This window comes from Zalophus californianus, chromosome Y, assembly GCF_009762305.2.
Source record: "Zalophus californianus isolate mZalCal1 chromosome Y, mZalCal1.pri.v2, whole genome shotgun sequence".
Lineage (NCBI taxonomy): Eukaryota > Metazoa > Chordata > Mammalia > Carnivora > Otariidae > Zalophus > Zalophus californianus.
The window spans coordinates 1,485,070-1,508,326 of NC_045613.1; the positions used below are offsets into that span (position 1 = coordinate 1,485,070).

The 23,257-nt window shown below is 39.3% G+C and overlaps 2 protein-coding genes and 1 non-coding gene across 13 annotated transcripts in view; all 3 read left to right on the forward strand.

Annotated features, from left to right (window-relative positions):
- The window catches only part of LOC118356642 (eukaryotic translation initiation factor 2 subunit 3, X-linked-like), a 32,480-nt gene extending 29,334 nt beyond the window's left edge, over window positions 1-3,146 (forward strand). The window contains exon 12 of the mRNA XM_035725941.1: window positions 2,723-3,146. Within this exon, the coding sequence (XP_035581834.1) occupies window positions 2,723-2,786 (64 nt within the window). The 3' untranslated portion in view covers window positions 2,787-3,146. The remainder of the gene's footprint in view (window positions 1-2,722) is intronic.
- Window positions 3,147-7,192: 4,046 nt separating this feature from the next.
- Window positions 7,193-7,299, forward strand: LOC118356668. Its single transcript, XR_004819868.1, has one exon. It is a non-coding gene; the product is annotated as a U6 spliceosomal RNA (small nuclear RNA).
- Window positions 7,300-13,741: 6,442 nt separating this feature from the next.
- LOC118356609 (zinc finger X-chromosomal protein-like) overlaps window positions 13,742-23,257 on the forward strand; it is a 55,784-nt gene continuing 46,268 nt past the window's right edge. For 2 of the 11 annotated variants that reach the window (XM_035725873.1, XM_035725869.1), the window contains exons 1-2: window positions 16,453-16,584; window positions 17,200-17,343. The gene's annotated coding sequence lies outside the window, so the exon portion shown is untranslated. Of the gene's footprint in view, window positions 15,123-15,172; window positions 15,330-15,650; window positions 15,747-16,452; window positions 16,585-17,174; window positions 17,344-23,257 lie in introns of those variants that run through there. The other 9 variants (XM_035725863.1, XM_035725866.1, XM_035725864.1 and 6 more) reach the window with 9 other exon arrangements.

Genomic DNA, 23,257 nt, shown 5'->3' on the forward strand with positions numbered 1-23,257 from the left:
TTGATATGTATGTATATATAGCGATCTATACAATCCAGTTTGAGGCATGGGAGTTTGGAATAGATCTCCCATTGATGAAGGAATTGCTTTTTTTTTTCCATATGTAGCTTTTTTTTTGCTCCTCATTGCCTCCTTGCTATTTCCCTCTGTGTTCAGTTGATTTTTTATAGTGACACATTTTGATTGCCTTTTGTTTCCTTTTGTGTATATTCTGTAGTGTGTTTTTGAGATTTTTAAAAAGTTTTTGTTGCTTTTGTTATTATGGTGTTACATATAACATCTTAAAGTTCTACATTTTTACATGTTGTATACCTCTTAATGTATATTTATTACTACTTTTTTCATGTTTTTTCATTTAGATTCTGTGTACCAAAATTAAATAATTAGAGAATAAATATTCTAGTGGTAATGAATTCACTCAGTTTTTCTTTCTCTTCAAAACGTTTATTTTCTTCAATTTTTTAACATTTCATTTATTTATTTGAGAGAGAGAGAACACAACAGGGGGAGCAGCAGAAAGAAGGGAGCAGCAGGCTCCCCACTGACCAGGGAGCCTGATGCAGGTCTTGATCCCAGGATCCTGAGATCATGACCTGAGCTGAAGGCAGATGCTTAACCGACTGAGCCACCCAGGTGCCCCCATTTCCTTCATTTTTGAAATTGCTTGTTTTAGTCTTTCTTCTGTTTGACTTTAGATGGTTGGTCACAGTGTATCTTGGGATGGTTCTCTTTGGGTTTATCCTAGTTGGAGTTTTATGAGCTTCTTGAATTTATCTCTTCATTTCTTTGCTCAGTTTTGGGAAAATTTCAGTCATCATTTCTTCAGGTACATTTTTAAAGATGCAGGGAAACATAAAAATGACCATTCAAAAGAACAAAATAAATTTCTAGAAACCATCTTTAAAGAAGCACAGATAGGCCTTAGACTTACTTCAGAAAGATTTTAAAACAACTGTCTTAAGTTCAAAGAGCCAAAGGACAACACAAACTAAGGAAATAAGGAAAATTATATATTTAAAAATGGGAATTACAGAGACAGAGTTTATTTTAAAAAGTAAACAGGGGTGCCTGGGTGGCTCTGTCAGTTTAGCATCTGCCTTCGGCTCAGGTCATGATCTCTGGGTCCTGGGATCAAGTCCCACATTGAGCCTCACATCAGGTTCCCTGCTCAGCGGGATGTCTGCTTCTCCCTCTCCCATCCCCCTGCTTGTGCTCTCTCTCTCTCAAGTAAATAATAAAAAATAAAATTAAACAAATTTTGGAGCTGAAAAATACAAGGATAATCAAAAAACTCACCAGATGAGTAAAAAAAGCAGACTGCAGCAGAATCCTTTTCCTTATTTCTCTGCATCTTTGTTTTGTGATCTTTGTTAAAGTTTTTTAAATTTTATTTTTAAACTGGGCCTTTGGGGAAAAAGCCACCTCTCTGTCTTTGCAGACTCGGTTCTCGTAGGAAAAGCCCTTCAGTAATCAATCCATTATCAAGGCTTATGGTGTTCTGAGGCCTTTTCTGAGAAGGCATCTTTTCTAGAGCTATATGTGTTCTTTCACCTAATTCTCCAATATGCATAGCTACTTTAAATGTCTTAAGTTTTCTGAATGTTATCCTTTTTCTTTCTGAGCATATTTCACTATATTTCTCTGCTCATAGTCTTTTCCCTCCAGGCATTTTGTAGTCCCTGTGAAGTCTTCACTCATTCTGCTCCCAAACCATGGCTTTCAGGAGTCTCCAACCTGATATGCAACTAAGCCACAGTTCTCTTAGCATTCTGAGACAGGACAGGAAAGTAGTTCGTTGAGCACCCACAGACAATCCGAACTTTGAAAACAGATTCTGCTCTTCCCTTTCAATCCTGGGAGAAACTAGCTTTTTGACTTCTTCTTGGGTGTGCCACACGGGGTAAGAAAATTGGCACCAAATTTGCTTCATTGTGAGTATAGCTGTTTCTTGGTTGCACACTCTCCCTCTCCGTCTGCCCATCTCCACTTTGCTCTTTCTGTCTTTTTCTCTCTAAAATAAATAAATCTTTTTTAAAAAAGTTATCTGGGAGTGCCTGGGTGGCTTAGTTGATTAAGCGTCTGCCTTTGGTTCAGGTCATGATCCCAGAGTCCTGGAATCGAGTCCCACATCGGGCTTCCCTGCCCAGCAAGGAGTCTGCTTCTCCCTCTGCCAGCTGCCCCCGCTGCTTGTACCCTCTCTCTCTGACAAATAAATAAAATCTTAAAAAAAAAAATTAAACAGTTATCTGTTTACAGACTACGTGTTCCAGTTGCTTTACTTATTTTATTTCCATTCATTTATTTCCCTTACAGCCACTATAATGTGATAAGGTGCTGTGAAAGTGGTATTTTGCAAAGAGAAAGGGACTGACAATTTTTTTTTTAAATTGGGTTGGTATGTTTATCTAGTGGCATGGTTCCTTACAGGGAAATGAAGTGCTTCTATTTACTGATTCTTAATGAGTACACATATTTTTTTAGAGAAAGGTGTGCATGTTTATGGTAACAGTTTCTTCCCTTTTCTTTGGTCATTCATGCTAGCCAAACCCTGTGTAAGTCTCTAGGAATCCAAGGAGATAATACAAGGAGACTTTTCTTTATAGAGGAACATGTTATGGAAACAAGTTTTAATTTAGAGGATAGTGAAAATCAGTTATGTCAAGATTTTGTGATGATGCTGATGAAATAGATTAAAAATTCATGATTTCTCTTCTTTTTGCAGTTTAATTGGTTGGGGTCAAATAAGAAGAGGAGTAACTATCAAACCAACAGTTGAAGATGACTGAAGAATATCATTTAAATAGTACATTTGGATGAAGTTTTAATTTCTCTTAACCTGGGGATGTAATTTCAAAGCAATACTGGAGAATATATTTCATAGTTCATTACCTTAGTAGAAGTTGTAACATTATTCTCATCTTGTGGTCATGAAGATTTAACTTGTAAATAATAGGGTCTACGATAGTTGCCAAAATTGGCATATTGATGGATTTAATCCAGCATTTTAGCAGAAGCTGATTATTGCTAAACATTATCAAATTTGTACATCACTTCATGTTTGAAATGAAACAGTTGTTACAACCAGCCTTTTCTAAGGCATGGGTACTACTCAACTTGTTCAAAATAAAGTTTTTCTTCTTACTTTTTATGATACGTCTTTGAGTATTCTCTAGGCTTGAAAGGATTTCACACCAGTAAAAACCTGAAGACATAAAGTCTTCTTGAAAATCAGCTTGCTTTCTACCCCATATTTTATGCAGCCTTGTCTTTAAAATTTAGAATGAAATTGCTAGGCCTAAATTGTTTTTTAGAGTTGAGTGGTCATTTACATAGACAAACCTTTTCTTCCTCTTATTCTGTTACAAGGTTGGAACACAGAAAACTAAAGCCAGTTCTGCTCCTATTATTTCTATACTGATTTCTCTTTGGTTTTTACTGAAACTCAAAACCAAATAATTCTAGATAAAGAACAAAGTTTTCTAAACTGTTTATTTGATATAATTAATACATAATCTAATGCTAGTAATTTTTTTCTGCTATCACATAGTATTTTTACCTTTTTTCTTAGAATACTTAAAGTTGGGGCACCTGGGTGGCTCAGTTGGTTAAGCTACTGCCTTCAGCTCAGGTCATGATGCCAGAGTCCTGGGACCGAGTCCCGCATCAGGCTCCCTGCTCAGCGGGAAGCCTGCTTCTCCCTCTACCCCTGCTTGTGTCCCCTCCCACACTGCCTCTTGTCTCTCTCTCTCAATTAAATAAATAAATAAAATCTTTAAAAAAATAAAGTAAAATATTTAAAGTTATTGATTGTTGCCAAAATTGCCAAAATATAATTTTAATCCATATTGAAAAAAATCAGAGCTTAACAGAATATGCTGATGTTATAAGCAGTTTGCCAGGGAAGTAAATTATATTTTATCTGTTTTTTAGCTCCCACATATTTAATAATTATGAATCCACTCATTAACTAGCCAGTGTATAACAGTGTCTAAAAACTGGTAACTTGCAATACTATAGAAACTCAAATCTTTTGCACTGTTGGTTCTACTATAAAAAACAAAAACAAAAAAAATACTGAAACAACATTATCATTAGGCTGTTGGGGATTTATTTATGTATTTATTTTAAAGATTAATTTAGGGAGAGAGAAGCAGACTCCCCGCTGAATGCAGAGGCCAACCTGGGGACTCGATCCCATAACCCTGAAACCAGCCATGTGCCCCCCTAAAGATTCTTAATATGAAATTTGAAGAATTCCAGTGGCTTTGTGAAGCTACTGGAATCATATGCAAAGTTGTTCAAATGCATTTTCTGGGTGGAATAAAACAATGTTTTTGTTCTTAAATACATTTATGGGGTGCTTAGTGGCACAGTTCATTAAGTGTCTGACTTTTGGTTTTGGTTCAGGTCATGATCTCAGCATTGTGGGACCAAGCCCCACGTCAGGCTCTGTGCTGAGCAGGGAGTCTGCTGGGGATTTTCTTCCTCTCCCTCTGCCTCTTCCCCTATTTAGGAGCACCTGTGCATGCATACTTTGTCTCTCTCTGTCTCAAAGTAAATTAAATCTTTCAATAAAAAGAAAAAGATAAGGGTTTCTCAACTTAAGAATAGAAGCAGTGGGAGTAGGCTTATGCTTAACTTACTAAAAGCGGTCTGTAAAAAAAAATTTTTTTAATCTAACCTGTGCTTGAAAAAACTATTAATTTATTAAGTTCTGGGGTGCCTGGCTGGCACAGTTGGTAGAGCATGCAACTCTCGACCTATGGTTCATGAATTCAAGCCCCATGTTGGGCATGGAGCCTACTTTAAAAAAAAAATTTATTAAGTACAAACTGTATTTCACACCAAGTTATTTATATATAGCAATTTGTTACAAAATTGTACTTAGCTAGATCCATGTCTATTTATCTCCATTTTAAACTGAAGAAACAGGTCAGAGGAGTTTGCTCACATCACTAAATAGTAGAATTGGAAATCTGGTAATTTGGCTGCCAAGTTTATACCCTTAACCATAAAGTTACACTACCTCTTTTGGATAGTTTATTTTGAGTTTGTTAGGTGCAGTGCTTTATACTTTACAAAGAGATAAAGTTTCATAAGTGTGCCATTCAAAAGCTTTTTATTCTTCCTTATTTTGTTACTTGTTCTCTTACTATTTTTAGTGTTTGTTCTATTAGTGTTAAGATCTCCCTTTATGATAGAGAACTCAAGAATTTCCCTTGTGGTTGTATGAGTCTTTACATATGTTTAGATCAAGTACGGGTAAGTTGGACAACTTGTGTTTTTTTTTTTTGTTTTTAAAGATTTTATTTATTTATTTGACAGAGACACAAGGAGAGCAGGAACACAAGTGGGGGGAGTGGGAGAGGGAGAAGCAGGCTTCCTGTGGAGCAGGGAGCCGGATGTGGGGCTCAATCCCAGGACCCTGGGATCATGACCTAAGCTGAAGGCAGACGTTTAACCGACTGAGCCACCCAGGCACCCCTGTTCTTTTTTTTTTTTTTCTTAAAGATTTTATTTATTTATTTGAGAGAGAGAATGAGATAGAGAGAGCACGAGAGGGAAGAGGGTCAGAAGGAGAAGCAGACCCCCTGCTGAGCAGGGAGCCCGATGCGGGACTCGATCCCGGGACTCCAGGATCATGACCTGAGCCGAAGGCAGTCGCTTAACCAACTGAGCCACCCAGGCGCCCACCCCTGTTCTTTTTAATAATGTTCTTTTTAATAATGTTTTCTACTTAGTGACGGTCTGTTCCCCCTGGATTTCTTTAATCCTTTGTTCACGGTTTTCTGTAATTATCTGAACACCTTTAACACAGTTCATTTAAAGTCTTTGTCTAGTAATTCCAATGTTCTGTTCTTTCCAGGCATAAATTCTACTAATTTATGTTTTTTGTACTTTATTGTTTCTTAGCATGCCTTGTATTTTCTTTGTTGAAAACTGGATATTTTGAACATTATAATTTTTTCCTTCTCCCTAGTTTATTATTTGTGGTTTATTTGTTCAGTGACTTTTTAATACTATTTTAGAAGAGTATATTTTTTTTGTTTTGTGTAGTTCCTGAATGTTTATTTTGTGCCTCTGTAGTGATTTGACTGCAAGTTCCTTAACACCTGGAATCCAATGAATGCATGAAATGGACAATAAAATGAACTAAAAGAAAATATTCTCCCAGGTTTGTAGTTGGCTCTGTTTTGGAGTACTTTTTCAACATTCAGCAAGCCATGTAAACTCTGCCTTACCCTGCCCTCCTTATTTGTGCTGAATCCAAATATTAAACCAGAAATGAAAGCCTAGGGACTTCCAGTTCTTTTCTGAACATACACATGGATTCTTTTTTATATTAAGGAGCTTTCCAAAGCCCTCTTCATGAAAATAACACTTTCCCAGGTTTTCGTTCTAGGGTTTCACTATATCTATTAATTGCCCTAACTATAATCTTTTGTGTTTTGGAGGCAGTGAAATCTTCACTTTACTTTCAGTGTTTTGGGGACAAAAAGATGTATGCATCCCTGTGTGTATTTCAGCGTTATCTATGATAGCCAAATTATGGAAAGAGCCAAATGTCTATGAATGATGAATGATAAATAAGAAGTGGAATATATACACAATGAAGATTACTCAACCATACAAAGAATGAAATCTTGCCATTTGCAATAATGTGCATGGAGCTAGGGAGTATTATGATAAGCAAAATATGTCAGAAATATAAATGCCATATGATTTTGCTCATGTGGAATTTAAGAAACAGGAGCATGGCATAAAAGAAACGAAGAAACAGACTTTTTTTTTTTTTTTTTTTTTTAATTTGACAGAGACAGAGGGAGAGAGCACAGAAGGAGAAGAAGCAGACTCCCTCTGGCAGGGAGCCCGATGCAGGCTCCATCCCAGGACCCTGTGATCATGATGTGAACCAAAGGCAGACTCTTAATTGACTGACCCATCCAGGCACCCCAAAGAAACAGACTTTTAACTCTAGAACACACATGGTTACCAAAGGGCAGGGTGGTGGGGGGATGGGTGAAATAGGTGATGGGGATGAAGGAGTGCACTGTGATGAGTAGTGGGTGTTGTGGGAAGTTTTGAATCACTATATACTACACCGGAAACTAATATTGCACTATTTGTTAACTATGATGGCATTAAATTTTTAAATTAGTATTCAAAGGATGAAGAAAAGAAAATATAGGCAGTGTTTACGTTTGTAGCACATGTACTAGAATTGTAATGATACAGAGAAACTTAGTATAGTCCCTGTACAAGGCTGACACACAAATTTGCAAAGCATTCCATATGTTAAAGAAAGGATGGAAAGGGAAAGATAGGCAGTGTCTCTTGGACATCAGCCTGAGGAAAATTTTTCAGAGTCTGTCTTCTAAGCCAAGGGAAAGAAGCAAAAATTAACAACTGAATCCACCTCAAAATAAAAAGCCTTTACATAGCAAAGGAAACCATCAGCAATAGGAAAGACAACTTAACTGAATTGGAGAAGATATTTGTAAATAATATATCCAATAAAAGATTAGTATGTAAAATGCATAAAGAACTCCTACAATTCAACACCAATAAAAAATAGTCCAATTAAAGAATGGGCAGAATAGACATTTCTCCAAAGAAGAAGACATCCAGATTGCTAAGAGACACATGAATAAATGCTTAACATCACTCATCAGGGAAATCCAAATCAAAGCCTCAATGAGATAGCACCTCACACCAGTCAGAATGGCTACAATTAACAAGTCAGGAAACGACAGATGTTGGCGGGGATACAGAGAAAGGGGAACCCTCCTACACTGTTGGTGGGAAGGCAACCTGGTGCAACCCCTCTGGAAACAGTATGGAGGTTCCTCAAACTGTTGAAAATAGAGCTACCATACGACCCAGCAATTGCACTACTGGGTATTTACCAAAAGAAAACAGTAACACTAATTCCAAATATATATGCACCCTACTTTATAATAGCGAATATATAAGTAATTGAGTGTCCATCGATGGATAAAGAAGTTGTGATTTATATATATTGAATATATATGAATATCATATATATATACACATGAATATTACTCATATAAAAAAGAAAGATCTTGCTATTCTTGACTAAATGGATGGACCTAAAGGGTATTATGTTGACTGAAATAAGAAAAAAAATACCACTTGATTTCATATATATGTGGAATCTAAAAAACAAATGAACAAGCCAACAACTCATAAATACAGAAAATAAATTGGTGGTTTCTAGAAGGGAAAAAGTAGTAGTATGGGCCTAATAGGTCAAGATGATTAAGATGTACAAACTTGCAGTTATAAAATAAATCAAGGGAATGAAAAGGACAGCATAGGGGTTATATTCCATAATACTGTGATAACTTTGGTAACAGATGGTAACTACACTTACTGTGATATTTTGTGCTGTATATAATTGTTAGATCACTGTGTTATACTCTTGAATTTAATATTGCTTGTTAACTCAAATTAAATTTTTAAAAATTGTTTTAAAGAACAAGCACATCAAAAATTAACCAAGGAGGTCACCATGGAAAACAAAATGGCTGCTACTTTAATTCTGTCCTCACCTCACCCCCTGCATGAAGTATGCTATCAGAATCAACCAGGGCACACCTAAAGCTTGGAAAAAGCCCAACTACCCCAAACATTCCCAGGGACCATGTTTGGAGTGCCTGAATAAACTGTGAGCCACTCCATTGACAGAGAGTAACCCCCCTGCCCCGTTGATGTGACCCTCAATAAAAATGTGAAAACCAATCCCCACACCCCAAAAAAGAAATTGACCAAGGGGCGCCTGGGTGGCTCAGTCGTTAAGCGTCTGCCTTCGGCTCAGGCCATGATCCCGGGGTCCTGGGGCCGAGCCCCGCATCGGGCTCCCTGCTCGGCGGGAAGCCTGCTTCTCCCTCTCCCACTCCCCCTGCTTGTGTTCCCTCTCTCGCTGTGTCTCTCTCTGTCAAATAAGTAAATAAAATCTTTAAAAAAAAAAAAAAGAAAAAAGAAATTGACCAAGGAGTAAGGAATTGGGAACCATCTTACTTTACTAGAGGGAGTGAATGAGCATGAATGTGGTCAGAAAATCACCATGTACCAAATCCAGCAATTTTACCTCTTTGTACTTTAAGTGAAAGTCTCATAAATGTGAACAAAGATGCATGTGGAAGAATGTGCTAATATTTTTCTGGGTGATTGCCTGCATCATCTGGGCTTGTTAATCTTGATTCTTGGCCCTAGGAGTTGGGCCCAACAATCTGCATCTTTACTAACATGGTACTTTCCACAATTTGAGAATCATGGCTGTTATTTTAGTTTAGTTTATTTTACTTATTTTTTTAAGATTTAATTTATTTGATAGATGGAGAGTATGAACAAGGGGAAGGACAGAGGGACAAGGAGAAGCGGACTCCCTGCTGAGCAGGGAGCCTCACATGGGGCTCCATCCCAGGACCCTGAGATCATGACCTGAGCCGAAGGCAGACATTTAACCTACTGAGTCACCCAGGAGCCCCTTTTGTTGTATTTTAATTATAAGTTGTTTGGTTTTGTTTGTTGGCTGTTTACTTATGGTAGCTGTTCTGCAAATATGTGTTAATAGGATCTACAGAAAAGTGAGGAAGGAACAACTGTATCTGTAATACTTGTCCATCAGGATTATTTGGAATGTGACGTAATTTTTATTTTGTAGATGAAGTACTGTACAGTTTTCCACCATATGGATATATTTTTTGTACCTATTAGTCATCCTACCCATATGTTTCCTTGACTCCTGTATAACTATAACTCCTATGTAACTGGTAGTGAAGTTTAGAGGGTTGATCATGTTCAGGTTTGAATTTTGAGGCCGATGATAATGGACAGATTACTTCACAGCTTGTACCATGTAAAGCCATCACAAGGCAAATATCTACTTTTTTTTTAATGAATGATAATTTTTTTTTTTTAAAGATTTTATTTATTTATTTGAGAGAGAGAGAGAGAATGAGAGATAGAAAGCACGAGAGGGAAGAGGGTCAGAGGGAGAAGCAGACTCCCTGCTGAGCAGGGAGCCCGATGTGGGACTCGATCCCGGGACTCCAGGATCATGACCTGAGCCGAAGGCAGTCGCTTAACCAACTGAGCCACCCAGGCGCCCCATGATAATTTTTTTTTAAGATTTTATTTATTTGACAGAGAGAGACACAGCAAGAGGGGAATATAAGCAGGGGGAGTGGGAGAGGGAGAAACAGGCTTCCCGCTGAGGAGGGAGCCGGATGTGGGGCTTGATCCCAGGACCCTGGGATCATGACCTGAGCCAAAGGCAGACGCCCAATGACTGAGCCACCCAGGTGCCCTGGCAAATATCTACTTTTGTCTGTTTTCTTAGTAGTCATTAATGATCATTGCTTAGGTTAAGATAATAGTCTATCAAATTTTTTTAATGTTGTAGTTGGGATACTTCTATGAGGAGAAAATTTCTATAACCTCTTTCATTGGGGTAACAGTCTGTAACCATGAATTTTTTTTAAGTAACATGTTGGTTCTCTAGAATTCTACGGTTCAGATTTTTTGAAATACGTCATTTTAAATTCATAAATTAGGACACATTTGATAAATCTAACTATACTGCAAACTTATTTTCATACTCAAATTCTCTCATTTTAGCAAGTGGAAGCCTCTTCAGATTGTGTTGTGACATCTTTTGATACACACTAATAATTTTTAATACTTTTTTTTCTTACTTTGTGGAATAAGATGTCCCACAGCCTAGAAATCACCATTTCTCTAAGGAGAGCTGGTTGCTTTTAAAAACACCAATCTGAGGACCCAAGATCGTCACTGCTCTAGACTTCACATATTTATTTTTACCTATTTAGTAGCACTAGTTTGCTGTGCCTTGTGATTTATAATCCATAAGGTAAAATTCAGCAGGTGCTGCTTTTAGAAATTGATAATTTATTCAACTAGTAACTCATGTGTAAAGTGTTGCTTGTAAATCACCTAATTGGCAGTCATCATTTTAAACTAATTTTATTTAGGGAATATATGCCTTAAATATGCAGGTTAAAAATTCATCCTTGATATTATAGATGTTTCTGTGAGGTGTTTAGATGATACTAACATACATTTATTTATTTATTTAAAAGATTTTATTTATCTGACAGAGAGAGACAGTGAGAGAGGGAACACAAGCAGGCAGAGCGGGAAAGGGTTTCCCACTGAGCAGGGAGCCTGACGTGGGGCTCAATCCCAGGACCCTGGGATCATGACCTGAGCCGAAGGCAGACACTTTAACGAGTGAGCCACCCAGGGGCCCCTTATACTGATGTTTGAGTAAAGTAAATTACTCTTCATGATGTAGATAGGCCTCTTTCAATCAGTTTACAGGACTTTAGAGGAAAAGACTACCTTGAAACTCAAATTCCAAAATCAACTTTTCCCTGAGCCTCCAGTCTTGCCAGCCTTCCCTACAAACTTTAGACTTGCCAGCCCCCACAACTTATAAGGCAATTCCGTAAAATAAATGTGTTTTCTCTGTCTCTGTTTCTTTCTCCCACTCTATACCTCCAGGTGCTTGTTTTTCTGGAGAACTCTAAAACAGATTTTTGTTCTGAAAAGTGGGGTGCTATTATAACAAATGCCTAAAAATGTGGAAGCCACATAGAAATGGTACTCTGGGGACACCTGGGGGGCTCAGTTGGTTAAGCAACTGCCTTCAGATCAGGTCATGATCCTGGAGTCCCCGGATCGAGTCCCTCATCAGGCTCCCTGCTCGGCGGGGAGTCTGCTTCTCCCTCTGACCCTCTTCCCTCTCGTGCTATCTCTTATTCTCTCTCTAATAAATAAATAAAATCTTAAAAAAAAAAAAGAAAGAAATGGTACTCGCTGGAGGCTGGAAAACCTTCCAGGTAAATGGTAGAAAAACTCTAGATTACCTTCAAGACACTATGGGTAGAAATAGTTAAGTTGCCCTGGGAGGTCTTAAATGGAAACACTTTGGAAACTGGAAGAACAGTGATATTTGTTACAAAGTGGTAAAGCATTTGGCTGAATTATGTTTTAGTGTTTTGTGGAAGATAGAATTCAGGAGTGATAAACTTAGATATTTAGCTGAAGAGATTTCTAAACAAGGTACTGAAGATATGGTCTTTGGTTTCTTTATTGGAAAAAGATGGAAAGACTTTATATTCTCTCTTACTCATGCCATTTATGTTACTTTATTAAAATTCCAAAATTTTGGATAGTTGGGGGGCGCCTGGTATTTTGTATTAATACTATTTGCTTTGAGATATTCTGTTCTCAATCTCTCTAAATTGTCCCTTTATGTATCTGAGAAAATAAAAGCACTTTAGAATGTCCTTACTCTGGGGCACCTGGGTGGCTCAGTCGGTTAAGGGTCTGCCTTCTGCCTTCGGCTCAGGTCATGTTCCCAAGATCCTGGTATTGAGCCCCACATCTAGCTTTCTGCTCTGCAGGGAGCCTGCTTCTCCCTCTCATGCTTCTCCCCCTGCTTGTGCTCTCTCCGTCAAATAAATAAGATCTTTTAAAAAATAAATAAAATCTTATGAAAAAAATGTTCTTACTCTGCCATACACATTTCCTTAATGGAGTTCCCCAAGGTCAAGCACCAAGTACTTGCTACCTCTATGCCCAGACTTCCATAGGCCCCTCCTCTAATACTAAAGCAACAATCAATTTTATTTTATTTATTTATTTTTTTAAAGATTTTATTCATTCACTTGACAGAGAGAGAGAAAGCGAGAGCAGGAACACAAGCAGGGGGAGTGGGAGAGGGAGAAGCAGACCTCCTGCCAAGCAGAGAGCCCGATGCGGGACTCGATCCCAGGACCCTGGGATCATGACCTGAGCTGAAGGCAGACGCCCAACGACTGAGCCACCCAGGCGCCCCCCAACTATCAATTTTAAAAAACATGATAGGTATAGTAGATCCTTTAAATGCAAGATGTAGGATGCTAATGACCCAGAGGTCTCAGTGATCTTAGGTGTACTCAAAGTCTTAATGTAACTATTTTAATTAATTATATTTTATATATATGTACATATTTTAAAGATTTTATTTATTTGACAGAGAGAACTTGTGCACAAGCAGGGGGAGCAGCAGAGGGAGAGGGAAATGGAGAAGCGCACACTCTGCTGAGCAAGGAGCCCCACCCAGGACTCAATCCCAGGACCTCAGGATCATGACCTGAGCTGAAGGCAGATGCTTAAACAGACTGAACCACCCAGGTGCCCCAGTCTGTTGTAATTTTATATAAACAATAAAAACATGTTGTCTTTTTAACCTTGGGGGGGGGGGAAGAAAGTTAAGGCCTTGAAAGGAAGATTATTATCCAGGACTTTCTTAATAGATTTCTTCTGTGCTATTGCTTTTCCTGTTTTTAAAGCACTTCGTGATTTTAAGATATATGAAGGACAAATGGCATTCAGGGAATTTGAGACTCTGTATGACAGAAAAGTAGTATATACAGCTTATACGTTACTGATATTTCCAACAGTATGGTATTTGTAGTTTTTATATTGTTTGTTGTTTGAAAGATTTTATATATTATTCAGGTCCTCACAGAGAAAGTATGTGATGTCAGATTCCATATTACAGTACAGGAATACAATATTATTTGGCTTTTTACTAGTAACTTATTTATTTTTTACTATTTTAAGCAAGCCGTGCGCCCAATTTGGGACTCCAAAGCACAAGATGGAATCCCTAGGCTCCGCTTATTAGTAACTTTGAAACATAGTTTGGGTCCCAAGTTCCGTATGGAAAGATACGATCAGAATTTTAAGTAATGAAAATACAAAATACATGTTTTTGGAGTTAACTAAGTGCCTATTTTATCAAGTATATTTTTCGTTTTCTAATTCTTTTTAATTCTTTTAAGCTTTAAATTCTGTTTAAGCAATGTGTAGAAAAATGCGTATATAATTCCAGTACTCTACATATATATTTACTTAAAACTATGTAATATGAAAGTCCACTATTTAAGAAGCTATTACACAAGACTTACATTTCAGAGGCTCCTACATCTTGAAACAAGGTTCATGGAAAAGACAATATACCTTAGCAATTCATCTTTATTGAAATGTGCGAAACCATTTCAAGAGTATAATCCTTTTGCACATTACATTGAAAGCAGGTTCTCTGATTTTTTTTTTTTTAATTAAGCAGGTTGGTAGTTGCTCCAGGATAACCTTTCTTCGTCTTCCCTTGTCGATGCACTCATTTATTTACACTGGCAAGCGAATTTTCATTTTATTTCAAAGAATTTTCTTTTTTAAGCGAAGATTAAAAACGGCGGGGGTTGCTAATTTTTTCTGCAGTCACAGGGATGAAGAAAACACATTTTCGGCGCGCAGGAGTTTGAAGACTTGCAAACACCTCGAAAAGGCAGCTCGAGGCGAAGAGGCGGATGGTCTCCAGGGAGGGCCCGGGTGTGGCTGAAGCCCAGGAGAGAGTGCGGGACCGACAGACCCGGTCAAGTGCGGGCCGCCTCCTTCGCGGCCGGGTGGACCGACCAGGGCTTCGCGCGGGCTTTACGGCCGAAGCGGCGGCAGCAGCGCGTGTGCGGCAGCGACGGGCGGGAGCGCGGAGGAGGCGGAAAGAACGTTGCGACAGACTTCGGCCGCCGGAGACCCCGCCGCTGGGAGGCCATAGGGCTCCCCGGTTGCGGGGCCTGAGCGGCGCCAATACCAGACACCAGGGTATCCGCACTTCGGTGGGTGCCTATCTACCCTTCCGCATTTTCCTGGATCTCTCTCCCGGGCGGTGACGTGACGTGCTGACGGCGGACCCGTGCCGGGGAACTGGGCCCGCTTTTTGTCAGCTCGGAGCTCGGCCCCTCCTCCCTCCCTCCGCCCGCCCCACTAGCCGGAGCCCGGCCCAGTGCTCCAGAGAAAGGCCGGCCTGCAGCACCAGCCATCGTCGCCGACCGCCCGCACGCCAGTCCGGTGAGTTCCGGCGCCGCCGCGGCCGTGGGGCCTAAGGCTAGGGGGGTGGCCTGGTCGGCGGCGCGGATGACGCCCTTCCGCCTAGGCCGGGCGGTACGGCGCAGGGCGCAGAACAGGCCCGGAGGAGGCCGCAGTTAGGCCGGGGAGGAGCCTGGTCGCCCTGAGCGGCGGCGGAGGTGCGCTCGGTTATGGGCGGGGGGGGGGGGGGGATAGGGAGAGGAAGTGGGGGTAGAAGGAGGATCGCCGGGTGACCGGAGAGACAGCGTCGAGGTGTCGGGTCGGCGCCGCGGCCTGCCTGGGGACTTCGAGAGGCCGAGGCCTAACAGGCGAAGGCTGAGGGCGTGAGGTGAAGGCCGCAGGCAGGCCGGAGCGATTTTCGCTATGTAAATAGTGGCGGGGGAGGGGGGAGCGACGGGGGACAAGATGGTGGCGGATTTACGGCTGCTGCTTGGACGGTTGAAGGGGTTGTCGGGAGGAGGAGCCGCCATCTTGAAGGTGGCGTTTGAGGAGAAAATTCCGCTACAGCCCGTGAGGGGGTGTGGGAGAGCCGGCGGCGGCGGCGGCGGCGTCTCTGGTGACCGGCCCCCGAGGCCCGGCACGGCAGCGTGTGCGCGCCGAGGGGGCGTGCTCGGTTCTCATGGCTGCCGTTAGCCTTGCCGCCATGTTGGACCCTCGTGCTACCGGCGTTTGGTAGCAGCACCACTCTTTGTGACAGTCGTCCTTCGATGGCTGTTTTCCTCCCATTCCTGCTGCATCGCTTTTGGTCCTCCTCCATTTCCCACTGCTTGTAGCCATCTCAGGTCGGTTGGCAGTCTCTAAGATATTTTTTAAAGCAGGCCATATGTGGCTCCTAGGGCGCCCACAATGAGGTTTTCTACCAGTTGTCTCCCCGAGAATCTTAGTAATAAAAATTGGAAAAATTTGATAGCGAAAAAAGTTCTCTAAACTGCATTTTACAAACCTGAAATCGGAGAAATAGATGTTTGAAGGCTACTTTCTTATTTGGAAAAACTTTGAAATCTCCGTTTAAGTGATTATTGATCACTTTATACTAGTTATTGAGTAGGAGATGAGTTTCTGTTGAATCATAACAAAATGTGATGTGCTGTGTATCCTTCACGTACCTGGTTCTATTTAGATACTCTGTTGGTGGAGTTTTAAGGTGCAGTTCCGTACCTTACTGTACTTTAGACTAGCTTACTATTGAACTTTGATGGTGAGCTCAGTGCAACCGATGCACGGTGTAAGGAAAGATAATGAAGGTTCTTAAAATGCACGTGATGGTTGCAGTAACTTCGCTTGGTAGGTTACCATAGGAAGGCTAAGTCTCCATTTCCAGCAACGGGAAAGTGAAATCGGTGGCATTTTGGGAACGTTACTTATTGAAACAATGGTGGGACTTTGTTAGGTTCAGGAATCAGTCTTGCTAAAGGTGACAGTAAATTTTACAGTTTATTCTAGAGTGCGTAGGATAGGTGGGGAAGTACTGGAAATCCTCCGTGAAAAGGGTAAATAATGAAATCTGGAGAGTGATTTCTAGCAGAGTGATGAAACACCTCGGCTGTACTTCATTTATTTAGCAGTTCTGGATCCAGTCATTGGAAAAGTTTCAAAGTTGAAAAATAATGACAGCAAGTAGTAAGTAAATCACTCTTTTAATTACTAGGAAAATTATCAAGAGTGTTCTTGCTTTTCACGTGATTCATCTCTCCTTGACAGCTGTTCTTTTCTATCCTAAATTCTCATTCCAATAATCTATTGCTGAGAAGTGTTAGACTTCCTATAATGAATAAAAGTTCATTTGCCATGGTTGAAAATTACAGGACTTATTTTAGGGAGTCACTTTGAAAAGTAGAAGACTAATTCCTAAAAATTTCAAATGGCCTCTTTCCCCCCAAAGTAATTCCTTCCAGAAAATAATCTTTTTTAGCCTTCACTAAGTCAAAAGTTTTATTTTGATTTAATATAAATGTCCTAGATTAGAAAGTTTCAGAAAATATGTAGAGTACTTGTTTCCTGAATTTTGTAATATAAAAAACAACTTTTCCACTTTCCTAGCAACAGGTCAAGCACTGGTGAGAGGGATTCTCATGTTTTTCATGAAGATCCACATTTAAGAAAGTTTGAGAAATTGAAATTAGGAATTTCAGGATTACAGGAGACAGACTAGAAGCAAGTTGCTAATGCAGCCTAGTTGTAGAGGTGTTAAGGGAAAACATAAACTGTAGAAGTAGTTGCTTTATATCTTGACAGCTGGGAAAGACATAGAAGAGCTCTAAAGAAGATAGAATTGTTTGCTGCACAGTACTTACAGCAGCAGCAGATGTTCCAGTACAGCAACAGTGGATGTTCAAGATTAAGATTAATTTAGAGTCGAATATATAATTAAGAAGACAGGTAAGTGTATAACTTTAAAGATTTTCTATAAAAAAATGTTTAACCATAAATGTTTTTTGCTTGAAGAGGTAGACGTTGATGATCTGGAAAGCTGATTGGTAGATTATTAATTAGCCAACTATCATGAATAAATCAGATATTAATTTTTAATTTATGTATATTTTTCAGATGCACCTTTCCTAATTTTAAAAAACACAGTGCTTTTTGTAAATGCTTACTTTCTGACTTTACATTTTTATTTTCACTAATTAACCTTGGTGTTACTTGTTTCTGCACGTTGGAATCACAAACTTTATTTTTTTTAGACTTCATACCCCAGTTTTTAAAATCCCTCAACCCCATAAATTACTTTTTTTTAACTTACCTAAGAAAGGTAGATCGCCATCTGATACATTTAATTTCTTCAACTTCATGCTACTCTTCTGTTTTTACCTAGGGTTTCTTCTTTTTTCTTTTGCTACAGGAAAAATGCCTTTTAGTCCCACCTATTCTGCCTGTACTTCATTTATTTAGCAGTTTGACACTCCTCTTGATGACTTCTTTCTCTGTCTCATAAATATAACTAGGCTTGATAATTCCGTAAACATTTCACTTAAACTGTTTCTTTGCACCAGTCCTTTTATTTCATTTTATTCCAGTTACTTATAAATTCAGTGTTTACCAAATTGTGAAACTCTTCTGCACCATGTTAATTGAGGTGTCACATAAAAGTGTTTCTGTTGGGTTGCCTAGGTGGCTTAGTCATTTAACTTTGGTCTGACTCTTGATCTCAGCTTCAGTCTTGATCTCAGGGTCGGAGTTCAAGCCCCATGGTAGATTCCACACACACACAAAAAACCAACCAAAAAACTGTTTTCTGCTTTCTCTTCTGTGGTTCTTCATTTTTTTGCTTGTTAAAGATTTTACTTTTAAGTAATCCCTGTACCCAGTGTGAGGTTCAAACCTACAACCCAGAGATTCAAGAGTCCCAAGCTCTACTGACTGAGCCAGCGAGGCACCCATGGGGGTTCTTTTTAAGGCTTATATGGGGGCTGTCCCTTTAGTTCATTCCTCTTATTCTTTCTTCTTGTCCTCACTGTCTTATTATGCTCACCTTGTCTTAAGTTTCTTACCTAGCATTTCCAGTTGCCTGCTGAACCCAGCTATTTTATGCAGCTGGCTTGTTGATATTCCGTGCTTAATATGGCTGAAATAAAATTTGACAGAGACATAGTAAGTGCTCAAGAATGTTTACTGAAAATCTGTTATTCTGTGGAGTTCTTAAAAATCTCCTTCATTTCTTTCTGTTTGTGACTCATTATTTTCTCAGGCTCACTCTTCTGTGTCACATGAAGCAATGTAGATATGTTTAATTTAGCATTAAATCTGTTATATCCTAATTCTAGATGATATTTTGTGTCCACAAATTTTGAAGATCCTAATTGTAGAGATAGTTTCTCATATTTGTTCTGTAATGATCTGGCACATAGACATCATTTCCAAAAAATACTATTTGAATGATTTACTACTGAGATTTTAATGGAGTTGAATAGCTTTCCATTTTAAATTAACTAGTTAAACAGATACTGTGTTTTGACAGACATTAGTACACTGTATCCATGTTATGAAAGCACCAGGTCAAAATGGAAACTCAGGAATAACTCCATTTTTGGAATGTGTGCAGCCCTTTATTCTTACCAAATTATTTTTCAAAAGAACATTTTATTTTATTTTTTTAAAAGATTTTATTTATTTGATTTTTTTTTTTAAAGATTTTATTTATTTATTCATGAGAGACAGGGAGAGAGAGAGAGAGAAGCAGAGGGAGAAGCAGGCTCCCAAGGAGCAGGGAGCCCAATGCGGGACTCAATCCCAGGACCCCGGGATCATGACCTGAGCCGAAGGCAGACGCTTAACCATCTGAGCCACCCAGGCGCCCCAAAAGAACATTTTATAAAAGGCCTCTTATTACTTATACAATGTAAAATAAAGAAGTGATTCCTTTTTTTTTTTTTAAAGCAGTCTCCAAGCCCAGCTTGGGCTTGATCTCACAACCCTGAGATTGAGAGTCCTGTGCAGGCTCTAATAACTGGGCGAGCCAGATGCTCCTCCCTGCTTTTTTTGCAAGAGGATTTTTTGTGAAGGAGAGGTATACATCAAAGAATCTGCAGTCTTCCAGGGTCGGGTTGATCAGTTGGTTGAGTGTCAGCTCAGGTGATAATCTCGGGGTTGTGGGTCTCTATGCTCCCTGGGGAGTCTGGTTGAGATTCGCTTTCCTTCTGTCTGTGCCTCCCTCTTGTGATCGCTCCCTCTCTCTCTAAAATCAATAAACCTCGGTGGGGTTGGGAATCTATACTCTTAAAGGTTTGTTTTTTTATTTATTTGACAGAGAGAGACACAGCCAGAGAGGGAACACAAGGGGAGTGGGAGAGGGAGAAGCAGGCTTCCCACGGAGGAGGGAGCCCAATGTGGGGCTTAATCCCAGGACCTTGGGACCATGACCTAAGCCAAAGGCAGACGGTTAACTGACTGAGCCACCCAGGCACCCCACTCTCAAAGGTTTTTAAAAAATATAATTAATATTAACATATTAAACATTTAAATGATAAAATGCTCCAAAATTACTGGAAAGGGTCACTTAGATAAATTAAGTGGTAACATTTTCTTTCATATTTGTTCCATCTTTTTTTATTTAAAGAAATGCCTGCAAATTCATTTAAAGGGTTTCCCTCACTTCATCCCAGTTTTCTTTTTTCCTAGAAGTCATTGGTATCCTCACATGTATGTACTGAAATAATCTTTGTGTGCTTTACGTTTATAGAGAAGGTTAAGTTAAGTATGTCATTTAATATGTTCTGGTTCTAGATTATTAGTTCTTAAAATGACCTGGAACCTGTGACGATCTCTTAAAGTGCCTGTGAGGGAAAGATTATTTTTATAGTAACACTATTTACCTTTTGTACGCTCATCCTGCCATAAATGTAGTGTACTGGGTTTTCCGGACACTAATGTAACATGGTGCTTCAAAAAATGGAATGAAGAAGCAGAGGGAGTCAGCTGTCTTTTAAACTAAATATTAGACATGCAAAAGATTTAACTTTTAATTTTTATTTTATTTTTTAAGAGAATGTAGGTTGAATAGTCTCATTTGACTTTTTTTTTAGTGTTTTTTTAAATCACCCAGTGCTCAATACCACAAGTGCACTCTTTAATCTTCACCTCCTATTACCCAACCCTCCCTAACCCCCCCCCCCAACCATCAATTTGTTTTCAATAGTTAAGAGTTTGTTTCTTGGTTTGTCTGTCTCTCTTTTTTCTCATGTGATCATTTGTGTCTTGAATTTCATGTATGAGAGAAATCATACGGTATTTGTCTTTCTCTGACTGACTGCACTTAGCATAATACTCTGTAGCTCCACATATGTCGTTGCAAATGGCAAGATTCCATTTTATGACGGAATGTTCCATTGTGTGTGTGTGTGTGCGCGCAAATAATGCTCCTATAAACCTAGGGGTGCATGTGTCCCTTTGAATTAGTGTTCTTGTATTTTGGAGCTAAACACCCAATAGTGTAATTGCTGGATCATAGGGTAGTTCTGTAAACTTTTTGAGGAACCCTCTTTACTCTTTTCCAGAGTGGCTGCACCAGCTTGCATTCCCACGAATAGTGTAGGAGAGTTCCCCTCTCCACATCCTCAGCAACATGTGTTGTTTCTTCTGTTGTTGATTTTAGCCATTCTGAGAGGTGTGAGGTGGTATCTTATTGTTTTGATTTGCAGTTCCCTGATGAGAAGTGATGCTGAGCATCTTTTACGTGTCTGTTGGCTGTTTGAATTTTTTTTTTTTTTTTTTTAATTAAGCTCTGTGCCCAACATAGGGCTTGACCTCAGGATCCCGAGATCAAGAGTTGTATGCTCCATTGACTGAGCCAGCCAGGCTTGCCTGGATGTCTTCTTTGGAGGAATGTCGGTTGGTATCTATGCCCATATTCCTCCCCCCCCTTCTACCCATTTTTTTTTTTTTTAGATTATTCATTTTGGGATGTTGAGTTTTATAAGTTCCTTCAGTATTTTGGATACTAACTCTTTATTTGGATATGTCATTTACAAATATTTTCTTCCATTCCGTAGATTAGTTATTGTTTCCTTCACTGCACAGAAGCTTTTAGTTTTGATATAGTCCCATTAGTTTATTTTTGCTTTTGTTGCCCTTGCCTAAGGAGACGTAGAACACTGTTGTTACAGCTGATGTTAAAGAAATTACTGTCTATGCTCTGTTCTAGGATTTTGTTGGATTCCTGTCTCACATTTAGGTCTTTTATCCGTTTTGAGTTTATCTTTGTGTATGGTGTAAGAAAGTGGTCCAGTTTCATTGTTCTGCATGTGGCTGTCCAATTTTCCCAGCACCATTTGTTGAAGAGGCTGTCTTTTTTGCATTGGATATTCTTTCCTGCTTTTTGAAGATAGTTGAGCATAGAGTTGTGGGTTTATTTCTGGTTTTTTTTTTTTTTTAAGATTTTGTTTATTTGAGAGAGAGAATGAGATAGAGAGCATGAGAGGGGGGAGGGCCAGAGGGAGAAGCAGGCAGGGAGCCAGATGCGGGACTCGATCCCGGGACTCCGGGATCATGACCTGAGCTGAAGGCAGTCGCCTAACCAACTGAGCGACCCAGGCGCCCTATTTCTGGGTTTTCTATTTCTATTCTGTCCCATAGATCTAGGTGTCTATTTTTGTGCCAGTACCATACTGTTTTGACCACCACGGCTTTGTAATATAATTTAAAATCTGGAGTTGTGATGCCTCCAGCTTTGCTTTTCTTTTTCAAGCTTGCTTTTTTATATGGGATCTCTTCTGGTCCATATACATTTTAGAATTGTTTGTTTTAACTCTGAGAAATGGTGGTGTTATTTTGATAGAGATTGCATTAAATGTGTAGATTGCTTTGGGTTGCATAGACAATATTTTTTTTCTTTTTTTTTTTTAAGATTTTATTTATTTATTTATTTGAGAGAGAGAGAATGAGAGAATGAGAGATAGAGAGCACGAGAGGGAAGAGGGTCAGAGGGAGAAGCAGACTCCCTGCTGAGCAGGGAGCCCGATGTGGGACTCGATCCCGGGACTCCAGGATCATGACCTGAGCCAACTGAGCCACCCAGGTGCCCACAATATTAACAATATTTGTTCTTGCATCGCATGAGCATTCCTTGTGTTTCCGTTTCTTTGTATCATCTTGAGTTTCATTCATCACTGTTCTGTAGATTTCAGAATACAGATTGTTTACCTCTTGGGTAAGGTTTATTCCTAGGCGTTAAGAAGGTTTTGGGTGCAATTATAAATAGGATTGATTCCTTGATTTCTCTTTCTGCTGCTATGTTAGCGTATAGAAATGGAACAGATTTCTGTATATTGATTTTTATCCTGGTACTTTACTGAATTCATGTATCAGTTCTAGGAATTTTTTTGCTGTCTTTTGTCTTTTCTGTATAGATTATCATGTCATTTGCAAATAATGAAAGTTTTAATTCTTCCTTACCAATTTATATTCCTTTTGTTTCTTTTGTTGTCAGCTGAGACTAGGATTTACAGTATTATGTTGAATAACAGTGGTGAGATGGACATGCATATCTTGTTCCTAACTTTAGGGAAAAGGCTCTTAGTTTTTCCTTATTGAGGATATTAGCTGTGGGTCATTCATATGGCCTTTATGATGGTGAGGTATGTTCCCTTTTAACCCACTTTGTTGGTGGTTTTTATCATGAATGGATGTACTTTGTCAGTAGCTTTATCTGTGTCTTTTGAAATGAACATATGGTTGTTCTTTCCCTTATTGATGTGGTGTATAATGTTGATTGATTTGCAAATACAGATCCACCGTTGAAACCCAGGAATAAATCCCCCTTGATTGTAGTGGATGGTTTTTTTATTGTGTTGTTGGA